Consider the following 11,128-nt stretch of genomic DNA (forward strand, 5'->3'; position numbering starts at 1 on the left):
CCAGGAGAAGCAATGGAGCGGATACTCCCTAGGGCCCATCTTGCAAATGGACAGTTGGAGACCAACCAACCCGAGGAGGAGCCCCAGGGGAGGAAGAACGGAGCTGTTACTCCTCAGGGTACATTTTCCAAATGGACAGTTGGAGACCAACCACCCCAGGGGGAGCCCGAGGGAAGAATGGAGCAGATACTCCTCAGGGTACATTTTCCAAATGGACGGTTTGAGACCACCAACCACCCCGAGGAGGAGCAATGGAGCGGATACTCCTTAGGGAAGCATCTTGCAAATGGACAGTTGGAGACCAGACACCCCACGCGGAGCCCGGGGGGGAGGAAGAATGGAGCAGATCCTCCTTAGGGTACGTCTTTCAAATGGACAGTTTGAGACCACCAAGTACTCCAGGAGAAGCAATGGAGGGGATACTCCCTAGGGCGCATCTTGCAAATGGACAGTTTGAGACCAACCACCCCTAGCAGCCTGAGGGAAGTAGTGGAGCAGATCCTCCTTAGGGTACGTGTTTCAAATGGACAGTTTGAGACCACCAACCACCCTGAGGAGACCCAAGAGAGGAGGAGGAACAGAGCGGTTACTCCTTAGGGTTCAATTTCCAAATGGACAGTTTGAGACCACCAACCAGCCCAGGAGAAGCAATGGAGCAGATACTCCCTAGGGCACTTCTTGCAAATGGTCAGTTTGAGGCCAGCCACCCCGAGGTGGAGCCCAAGGGAAGTAGTGGAGCAGATACTCCTTAGGGTACGTTTTTCAAATGGACAGTTTGAGACTACCAACCACCCTGAGGGAGCAAGATGAGGCTTCTACTCCATTCATAAAGGATTCGTTTTGGAAATGCACAGGGCAGTTCTACCTACCTATATCTCAGGAGAGTCTGAAGTGATTCGAAGGCAATGCGTTAGGGAGGGAGGGACCGTGGGGTGACAAACAGAAAACTTGCCTAAAAGGATTTTCAGCCCACTCGTCTGAGTCCAACGTCACTGAAGGGATATTTAACTTCTAAAAGGTGCATTAGCAGAAGCGACACAAGGTCAAGGACTGAAAAAGGCCAGTGTCAGGTCCTACTGTTCTAGACAAGGTAACGGAGGAGAGGCTAGGTGCTTTCCGTTAGTACAGTGCTTGTTGTGGGCAAGGGCACTCATGGCTGCTCAGGACACTCGTGGAACCGCTGCTCTACAAGCCTTATACATGGAGCCATATCCCTCACTGCCATCGGGTCGCTGTGTCATCAAGGCAACTACAGCACAGACTACAACGGTCTCTGGGGTTTTCTGAGGCTGCACACCTTACAGTGACAGACAGCCTCATCTGTCTCCCACGGAGCAGCGGGCGTGTTTGAACTGCTGACCTTGTGGTTGAATATGTGGCTCATCCAACCACCAGGTTTTGAACTGCCAACTTTGTGGTTAAATACTTGACTCACTCTACCACCGGGGCTCCTTTCTTCGACAAAGAGAAGTCGTCAGCACGCTGAGATGACCTGCACCCCACAGCCCTCGAGTCTGCAGTCATACATTGCACATTCCACTCACTATACTCTTTGGCTCCCTCGGCCATGTTCAGAGAACCCTCAGAATGCTCCACAACTGGGTCATCATGCATACACATCTCCAACTGCTCCTTGCATTGTACATGCCTAAAAAACACAACCTTTCCTTGCAAACCGATAGGGTGGCGAGTTCATGTCGATGTGCCTGCTGGTACCTCAGACTTCGGTGCACGGGGAGAGGTGGTACCCAGAGGTTCCGTCCAGTCTTTCAAAGGAAGAAGGCAGGTCACACGTGGCGCCCTATCAGCTCACACAGCAGGCTGGGAGCAGGTACAAGGACTCCAGTGTCCCCTCTGGTGACTCTGTGGGCCTCACGTGTATGGCTGCTGTGCAGATCGTCATGGGGCCTTGCCAGCACTCGTGGGTTTCAGAGTCCCAGGGGTTAAACTCATCATTCTGATTTGCTCAGGTAACAGAAATGGGAGAAGAAGATGGGTTTTAAAAAAAAGTGCACCTGGCCTTGGTGTTCTTTCATGAAGGGTTTCTGTGCTTTCGGATCACTAACTGCACAGGTCCCTCGGGGACAGACTTCATAATATTCCAGGCGTCCAAGTGCAAGAGCCCAACCAGGCGCTTCCCATTAATGGCAAGAATTTCATCTCCAGCTTCAATTGTTCCGGCTTGTTCAGCAGCACCACCTATAAGGAGAAATTCAAAGGGCTGAAGCAGTTGAGGGCAGGGGCCGCCAGGCTGACTAGCCTCTGGCAACAATGAGAACAATTGCTTTCACCTAAGTAGTATTCCAAACAGATTTCAAGTAAATTAAAAACTTAAAAGAGAAAATCTGTAAACTGCGTTTATATTCTCAGGTATGGAAATGTTTCCTAAACAAAATACAAAAATAATATACTCAGAAAAAGAAACTGAACGACATGAAAAGAAAACTTTGTAGCTACTCTCAACTCTTGCCGCCCCAAATAATCAAGATAAAAAATAAACTACTGATGAGAAAAGGCAGTAACAATGGGGGTAGGATGGGAAATAAAGGTATTCGACTGACATCAGGGACAACTCAGGAGAGCCGTTGGATTGGAACCCCGTCTCAGTCTGGGGTTACCTATGCAGCACAAAGAGAAAATTAGGCAAAAGAAATCAACAGCTAAAATACCAAGTGCCAATACATTCAGGAAAACAGGATCAACTTTTAACTGTTAACAGGGGACCGAGAATCAGTTATTGCATGGTTATCAAGAAGTATTGAGATGACTTGATTATTTTTACACAAAAGTTGACGTGTTACTATCATATGAATTTGTGCTTGTAACAGCTGTGAAGAAAACTGAAGTATAAGCCCTCCTCTACTTATTCTCATACACTTACATTTTCTAAAACAAAGAAAAACACCGAAAAAATAAATATATAATAATGCAACGAACCCTCTTCATGGGGATAAAATGACACCGAAAGACAAAAACTCCAAATAAAATTTTCTCAGAAACGTCAATCAAAAAAAAAAAATCTAGTTACTAATAGTCACTGTTAGGTGCTTTTCATTACCCGATAGCAACCCTGTGCAGAGGAGAATGAAACACTGCCCAGTCCTGCTCCTTTGACCAAGAATGATGTCTTCGCTATCATGAATTCTCCCAATAATTCAAGTATTCTTTTCTGTGCTTCCTGATTGAGGTGCTTTCAGTTCTGTCAACTCTCATTTTCTTTATCCAGTTGTTTGGTTGTCTTTTTCCTATTGTAGTTCTTCATCATTTATTCTGGAATTATCCTTTGTTGATTTAAAAGTATCCCATGTATCATCTAGTCAGTCACTTACATTTTTAGTTTTGCTTATAACTGTTTTTGTTATACAAAAGTTAAATGTTTGTTTTTATTGTTTAAGAAATCCTATTTAAAAAAATAAAAAAAGAAATCCTATTATAATTGCTCATTAAAAATAGCATTCACTTTATTATTATATCACTTCCCTTATATTGTATTATTTTTGCTTTCTTTTTCCCCCCTTAATCCTATTATATATTTTAAATCATTTTATTGGGGGCTTGTACAATTCTTAGCACAATCCATACATACATCCATTGTGTCCAGCACATTTGTACATTTGTTGCCATCATTCTCAAAACATTTGCTTTCTACTTGAGCCCTTAACACTATTATATTTTATAGGAAGTTATTGCTGGGTATATAAAAAAATGTGTTGATTGTTAAATCCAACAATCTTGGAGAAATATTTATATTGCTTGATGTCTGAGTCTTTTGGATTCTTTTTTAATCAGGCAAAACATACAGTCTACCAACAATGAGTAATTTTGTCTGTGTTTACCATCTTTATACCATTATTAATCTTTTTAACTTATTCTACTGAAGTTGGCGGGTGGGGCATAAAACAATAGAGAAACTTTTAAAAATCAGCCCAGACAGTAACTGTACTGAGAGTGTTTTAATTTTCCCTGTGGGGTTGCTGCTTCACACCCAAGAAACAGTCACAGACTGACGGTCACGCATGACACTGATGCAGTGACTCCACACAGGACAAAGTGGAATTGTTCCCTTGGGTTTCTGAGGCTGAGAGCTTTACAGGAGCACACAGCCTCAATCTCATTCCTGTGGAGCGGCTGGTAGGTTTAAACTGCTGACACAGTGGTTAGCAGCCAAATATACTCAACCAACTCCGCTACACAGATGATGACACGTATGCACGTACTGCTTCTTTCACAAACCACCACCTTGCTATTAAAAAAAGCTGGAGGGAATTATGACATTTAATTAGTTTATTATTCAAAGAAAATCTTTTGTTCTAAACTTCTGTAAAAATTGGGCAAATTCTACTGCTATATTTGTTGCTTGAGCTGAGGGGCACAGGGAAGCAAGGTGAACAGATGACTTGCACCCACGACACTGATTATCCGAGACAGGAAGATGTAATCCTTGGATAAGGTCTCATTGTGTACCAAGCCACCTGACTCATTAGTCTCCAAAAAGAGGGGAGGGGCCTGCTCTGATAAATTAGGAAATACCGGTACTCAGTACTCGAATGCTTTTTCACAAGAAAAAAGGCTATAGGCAAGAACACAAGAGCATCCAGAACCAGGCTGGCCCATGAATAGGCACTTGTTCACGTCCTTTGCGATCTGTGTATGCAGATTTCTGGCCAGGTGCCCCAGTAGGCTGGTCGGTCTCTAGGACATCCTCTCTGTTCCTCTCCCCGCGGCTCATTCTTCCTTCACTTAGTGCTGCCACCAGGAGAGGCGGCTGGATGCCTGCGGTTGGCCAGGGTGATGGCCATGCCAACTCCCTTCACTGTGACTCCATGCTGCTGATGCTCGTGACAGTCCCGCCAGGCCCTGGGTGTTCAGCCTGACCAGTTTCCCCTCAGTCTTCAGAAGGCGAGCCTGTGAGTGTCTGGCATTCAGGGCGGGTGAGGATTACTGCTTCTAATTTGATGGGGGTGCCTTCTCGAACAATGTGAATTTCTTGTTTTTAGATTTTTCTTTAATATGGTAAAATTTTATGATGACCTATTGAAGTTTATAAAATCCATCCTGTTTTGCCCGCTGGTGAGTTTTTTTCCAAACTGAGAGTCCTCTTGCCTGTCTTCTCTCAGTTTCTTGAAAAATTTGTCATGCTAACTCCAAATATTTCCTTTCTCTCATTCTGGAACTTCTCAATATTTTCTTGTATTTTCATCTCTTTAAATCTCTGTATGACTCCTTCTGTTCTATCTCAGGTTTTAGAAGTTCTCTTTTCATATGGGTTTAGTTTATTTTTAAAATTGGTTTGCTAAAACAGAATTAAAAAATCTGCCTGCTTCTTATGAATATTCTCTTGGTCTTATTTCCCAGGCAATATTCCTGCCTTTATTTATTTTAAAAATTGGCTTCCTATTTATTGGGTCCGCAGCTCTTTGTGTCTACTAGCTCTTCCCTTTGACATAGGTATTTTGCTTCCTCAGGACGCAGTCTCTCCTTTTGCAGAATGGCGTATTAGAACCACCTACCCGACTGAGCTGTCACAAGGACAACAGTTAAAGCAGTAAAACAATCAGAACAAGGCTGACACTGCACTCTCCATACCATGGAGCATTCAAGGTATTTTACAGTAAAAAAAAAAAAATCAAACAAACTGTATTTCTAAATGAAGGCATTGATATTTCACTGAGGCATACCCGGGATGCAAGCAGGTCAGAGAAAGCTGACTGAGTAGCGAGCACATTACCTTTGTACACTCTCTTAACAAGCAGCGGCCCATCTGCAGACACAGAAGAGTTTCCTCCTTCGAGACTGAGCCCCAAGCCGGCGGAGGTCTTCAGCATTTCTACACACAGGGCCTCCTGGGCAGCAGTGCTTTTCCCTGCAGCAATGACATGGAAGAAGAGAACCAGTCACGTCCCCCCTGGATCCACCAAGTCTCCTCTGCCTTGCAATACAGAAGAAAATACAAGAATATACTGAGAAGTCCCGCAAGGGGGGGGGGGGAAAACAACAACAACACACAGAATGAGAGAAATATTTGGAGTTATCATGATTAAAAATTTTCCAGAAACAACCAACCCAAAACACCCCCCCCCACCCCCAACTATGAAGTCCTTTTAAGAGTATTTGAGATCCGAATTACTGCCCTCCCCACTGCATTGCCTGTAGGGCACTGACTACAAGCCTGGAGAATGCTTGTAAGGCCAGCCAGTTGCCATGGTGCTGAAGCAAAGGCCAGTGTGAAAATGTCCTCTGTCTAATCCTGGGAGGTGCTCTCTAGAGAGTGACAACAGAGCAGAGGGAAGACCCAGGACACCCCAAGAATGAGGTAGCACCAAGACAAGCCGCATTTGTTGTTTGTCCCACAGAGCCAGTATCACTCTCAGTAAAGCCACTCCCCTAAGCGCTCAGGCACCAGAAGTCAAGTTGAGTACAAGGGTTTTGGCTGCCCTGGATGAGAGAGACAAGTGAAGAGGAGGCAGGCACAGCTCTGCAACCTGCAGGGTCTCGGAATACCCTGCCCTCCGATTACAGGGAGAGGCCACCTTCTCGGGAGCCCTCGCTTCAGCGTGTAGCAATGGGGCGCTCGCTGAGTGCAGAGGACACAGAGGGAGTGTTTCTCACCTCTTCTTGAAGGTGATTGAGGCTGTTTGGAAACACAGAAGTTGTGCCTCTCATTCGTGTGTTCTTCTACGTCAGGAAAGAACGCCAACCTTAGTGCTTTCCATGGATAAACCTCAGTTCTGCAGTCTCCTTTTCAACCCGATTCCCCCATCATGAGAGTGTCTTGCGTTAGCCCCCTGCCACTAACTCCTCACAAGGGAAAGTGAATCTTCACAGGAGCTTCTTTTCAAGCCCCAACAATGTGGCTTTCTTTAACCACTGGTGGATATTTAGAATTTGTAACACTGAGTTTGCAAGACACACCCTCCAACAGGCTCCTCCACTGCAGGCCCAGACATGAGCAGTTATTTCCCTTCATGTGCAACTTGGATCACCTCTCATCTGTCAGCTGCTACACCCGACTGATGTTCAACTGCTCCCTTACCAGTTCCTGGCTCCAGGGTGATGCTCTTTCTGGACAGCACAGCCTTCCCATTGGCCGCGGAAGGCTCAAGCTTGGTGGAGGGTCTGGGCTGATCACGTCCCTTCTTGATGACCACGAGGGCATCTTTGTGCAGCTGTGCCTGGTGGAGCACCTTCAGGACCTCCCTCTGGGTGAGACCAGCCAATGAGGTGCCATTGACAGCCAGAAGGCAATCCCCTCGGTTCACAGTCCCTTCCTGAGCAGCCGCCCCCTGAGAAAGCACCCTGTGTACCTGGGGGCAGGTGACAAAGGGAACAAAAGCCAAATTCATTTCTGACACCACCTCCCACCAAAAAATTAAAACAAAAAACAAACAAACCCAAACTCACTGCCATCCAGTCCATGTAAACTCACAGCGAGCCTAGAGGGCAGGGTGTGGGTACGCAGCTGTGAGTTTGAGACTGCAACTCTTTATTAAAGTAAGTCTTGTCTTTCTCCCAAAGCAAGAGAGTACTTACAAATCTGTCATAAAGGGACTTTCTAATGCGAAAAATAGCAAATCCTAGCAACATGTCTTATTTGAAACATATCCAAGAGCGAGGGGCGGAATTACAAATGGCAGTGCCACCGTCAGGATACACTTTTTCCTCGGAGGGAACATAGGCCTAACACATCCCGGGACGATGGGATCTCAAGATGAACAGGATCCGGGCTTTCAAGTCCTGGGAAGTAACCTCCTGAGTGACTTAAAAGGCTTTTTTTGAGTGATGCCAAATCTTAAATTGTTCTAGAAAAAATACTAATTTTATAAGTAAAGTCAAGCTTGGCCAATTTTTCCCCCAGTGCTTAAACAAATAAAATTTTGAGGCAAATGATAACGACGTGCAGACAGCTGTATTGGTACGTATTGGCAGCTAGATCATTGAGCCTATAGACCCACGTCAGCCATGCGGTCATGGTACTGGTGTTTATCAATAAAAACATCATATACTCGTTTTGTTGGAGGTAGCCTAAACTAGCAGTCTATGCAAGGCATACTGTGACTACCAAGGTCTTGACTTTTGCCTTGATCAAAGCATGAGGCTGCGGGAGCAGTGGCTCGCCTCCTGGCATCAGGACCTTGTCACTTACCATGATTGACTCTGGCTCCGCATCCATCCCTTCTGCCACACTGAATCCCAGACCTGAGCCTTCTTTTCTACTCAGGACGATGAAGTGAATGTCTTCTTTACTCTAGTGAAGAGAGAGAGACATGAGCTGTCTGTGCCCCAGTTTAAGGAGGTCTCAAGCCATTTCTTCTGTAGAGCTCTTGGGTGGGGAGACCCCCAGGTCCCCTCATGAGCGAACACAGGGACATGGGAGGAGCCCCATGCCACCCTGAGTCCCTTCTGGGTGGGGCTTATGAGTCAAACTAGAGAGGGTCCATCTTGTGGCTACAGGAGAAAGCTGGAAGAGGTCCCTCAATGTCCTAGTCCAAGTCAGTCCAAGTACCAGAGATCATCTTGGCAACTCTGCTCACAGCACAGGAGACCACTAAGGAAATTGTCCTTCCATTCTACACTCTCTAAAAGCTCGTTCCAATCACACCAAGCAGCAGCACCAGAACACATGGAAGCCAGCTGTGGAGCTCATTGGATCTCAGGTGCAATTAATGATCTTGTAATTTCAAAGTATAAAGTACACAGACATTAAAACCAAGTGCTCAACTCATAATGAGACGACCAACACTCTTTGCTGTTCCATGTTTCAAGCGTTAATAGAGCGATACCTTGGAAAACATGCTTTTAAGATGACACATTAGCTGAGCTCATTATTCTGAATTTTGACTTTCCTCACCCACACACGAAATGTGATTCAGCAACAACCAAAAGATCGGAATTGGTAGGTTTCACATGCAGTGATTTTTAATCCATCAATTGAACGTGCTCTCAAAACACAGCAATAGAAGAATCTAATAATAGCCCTTGAAGACGGATCTGACGGAAGAAAGTGCAAATGTTGAATGAGAACCACCTCTGTAATGTAAGCCAAGTGTTCCATCTGTGTGCTAGGGAGAAAAAGTAGATATTTAAAAATAAAAGCGTTTGCATTTAAGCAATTGCCTTAGGTTTCCTAGGCCTGACATAACAAAATACCCCATCCTAGGTGGCTTATTAGGAACAGAAGCCTATTGTCTGACAGATTCAGGGTGTTGTAGGCTGTGTGCTCCTCACAGGCTTATGGGAAGGGCCCTTGTTCCTCCCTGCTTCTGGGAGCCCCAGATTACCTAGCAGCTACAAGTTTAGCCCTCGGAAGTCTTTCCTGTTTCACTTACAGAAAGGACTCCCCTCAGATTGGGTACGACCCACTGCCTACTCTAGTATGACCTCAGAGTGACTCTGGTTATGCCCTCATGTTGATCTAACTTCCAAACAGATCATATTCACAGCAGCTAAGGACCTTACCTATTTTCTCCAGGGACACAACCCAATCCAGAACAGTGTTTACTGAATTAAAAGAGACGTTCATCCAAATCGGAGCCTCCACATGCGGATGGAATCCATTTTGCTTATCTTGGAGTGTCCTAGAGATTGTGATTTTTGAGTTTGAGATTTTTTTTCTTCATAGGCTTCTTTCCTAAAAATCTTTTTTCTTCTGCTTGCCAGTGAAATATAATTTTAATGTCCTAACAATTAAGGGCCCTACCCTGAACTCAATATGTATTAGTATTTCATCTAAGCTAGCCCGTGTGCACAGCTAAAAATAATGACAAGGTATGGACTAACAAACATGGTTGGGGGTGGGGCTATTTTCTCTCTCTTAAAAACTAAACATTTTGTAAGTGTTAAACTTCATTTTGCACACTGAAGTCATCATGCAGGGAACAGTCAGAGCTTTTATATTTGAATTTATTTATCAACTTCAAAACAATCAAACTCCCTGCCATCAAGTTGAAGCTGACCCATAAAGAACCTGTAGGACAGGACAGAACTGCCTCTGTAAGTGTCTGAGGCTGTAACTATGAGAGCAGAAAGCACTCTTCTTTCTCCAGCAGAATGGCTAGTGGCTTCAAACTGTTGACCTTGAAGTTAGTGGCACAACATGTAACACGATGCCATCAGGACACCTGCTGAATGATAATAGCTGAATATTAAAACAAAAAACAGCCAGTCTACAGAAGTCACTACTGCATATAAAATGCTGGCAGTGCGCATGGTTCACTGGCCCTCATGAAGAGGGAAGACACTGGACCCACCTCGGGGGTGGTGGTCATCACGCGCATATGCTTTCTCCATTATAAAGGCCTTGTCTTTCCTGGTTTGGATCAAAGGCCACCAGTTCTACCCGATCCATTTCATCAGTCTTTCCTACTTCCTTTCTCACAGGTGCGATTTTGTTCTAGTAAAGGAAGTTTAATAGGAGAGAGAAAACCATTCTCAGAAAAGTTCTCCTTAAATTTGATACTGGTCCCTTTTCTATATTTGTTGTTAGGTGGTGTCTACTTAGACTATGTACAACAGAACAAAACCCTGCCTGACCCTGCATCCTCCTCACAACTGTTGCAGCCACCATGTCAATCTGTCTTGTTGAGGGGCTTCCTTTTGCGCTGCCTCTCTACACAACCAAATGTGATGCCCTTCTCCAGGGACTGGTCTTGTCTGACAATGTGCCCACAGTATGTAACATTAAGTCTCGCCTGCCTTGCATCTAAGGGGCACTCTGACTCCACCACCTCTTCCCAGACAGATTTACATTTTTGGCAGTCTGTGGTACTTTCAATATTGTCTGCCAGCACTATAGTTCAAACGCATACGGTCTACATCCAATAATTTGGCATGCCTTCATTTGCCACACATTGGATATCTTCGTGCTTGACAATATGACCTGGATGAGAGGGTACTGACTACGGCTCGACTGTCAAGAGCAGACATTCGCTTTGGAAGCCACACCGTCACATGTCCATCCATGCGAAAAAGTCAGCTTCTCTTCTAGTAAGAGCAGCATGGTCCTTGTGATCGAGAGCGATCATCAGACTGCCCCTGGTCCAGTGTGGGCTCTTCGTCTCCTTTATCACGGGATGTTTATCTTTCTTTCTTTTTTTTTTTCTTGATTTTTTTTTTTTAACATTTTATTAGG

The 11,128-nt window shown here is 45.0% G+C and overlaps 1 protein-coding gene across 1 annotated transcript in view; it reads right to left on the bottom strand.

Annotated features, from left to right (window-relative positions):
• Window positions 1–91: 91 nt before the first annotated feature.
• PDZD2 (PDZ domain containing 2) overlaps window positions 92–11,128 on the bottom strand; it is a 279,581-nt gene continuing 268,544 nt past the window's right edge. Inside the window, exons 21-24 of the mRNA XM_045285268.1 lie at window positions 8,144–8,245; window positions 7,034–7,304; window positions 5,729–5,863; window positions 92–2,199 (exon numbers count right to left, since the gene is read on the bottom strand). Of these exons, the coding sequence (XP_045141203.1) occupies window positions 2,033–2,199; window positions 5,729–5,863; window positions 7,034–7,304; window positions 8,144–8,245 (675 nt within the window). The 3' untranslated portion in view covers window positions 92–2,032. The remainder of the gene's footprint in view (window positions 2,200–5,728; window positions 5,864–7,033; window positions 7,305–8,143; window positions 8,246–11,128) is intronic.

This window comes from Echinops telfairi, unplaced genomic scaffold, assembly GCF_000313985.2.
Source record: "Echinops telfairi isolate 266 unplaced genomic scaffold, ASM31398v2 ScPeMD7_7469;HRSCAF=8507_1, whole genome shotgun sequence".
NCBI lineage: Eukaryota > Metazoa > Chordata > Mammalia > Afrosoricida > Tenrecidae > Echinops > Echinops telfairi.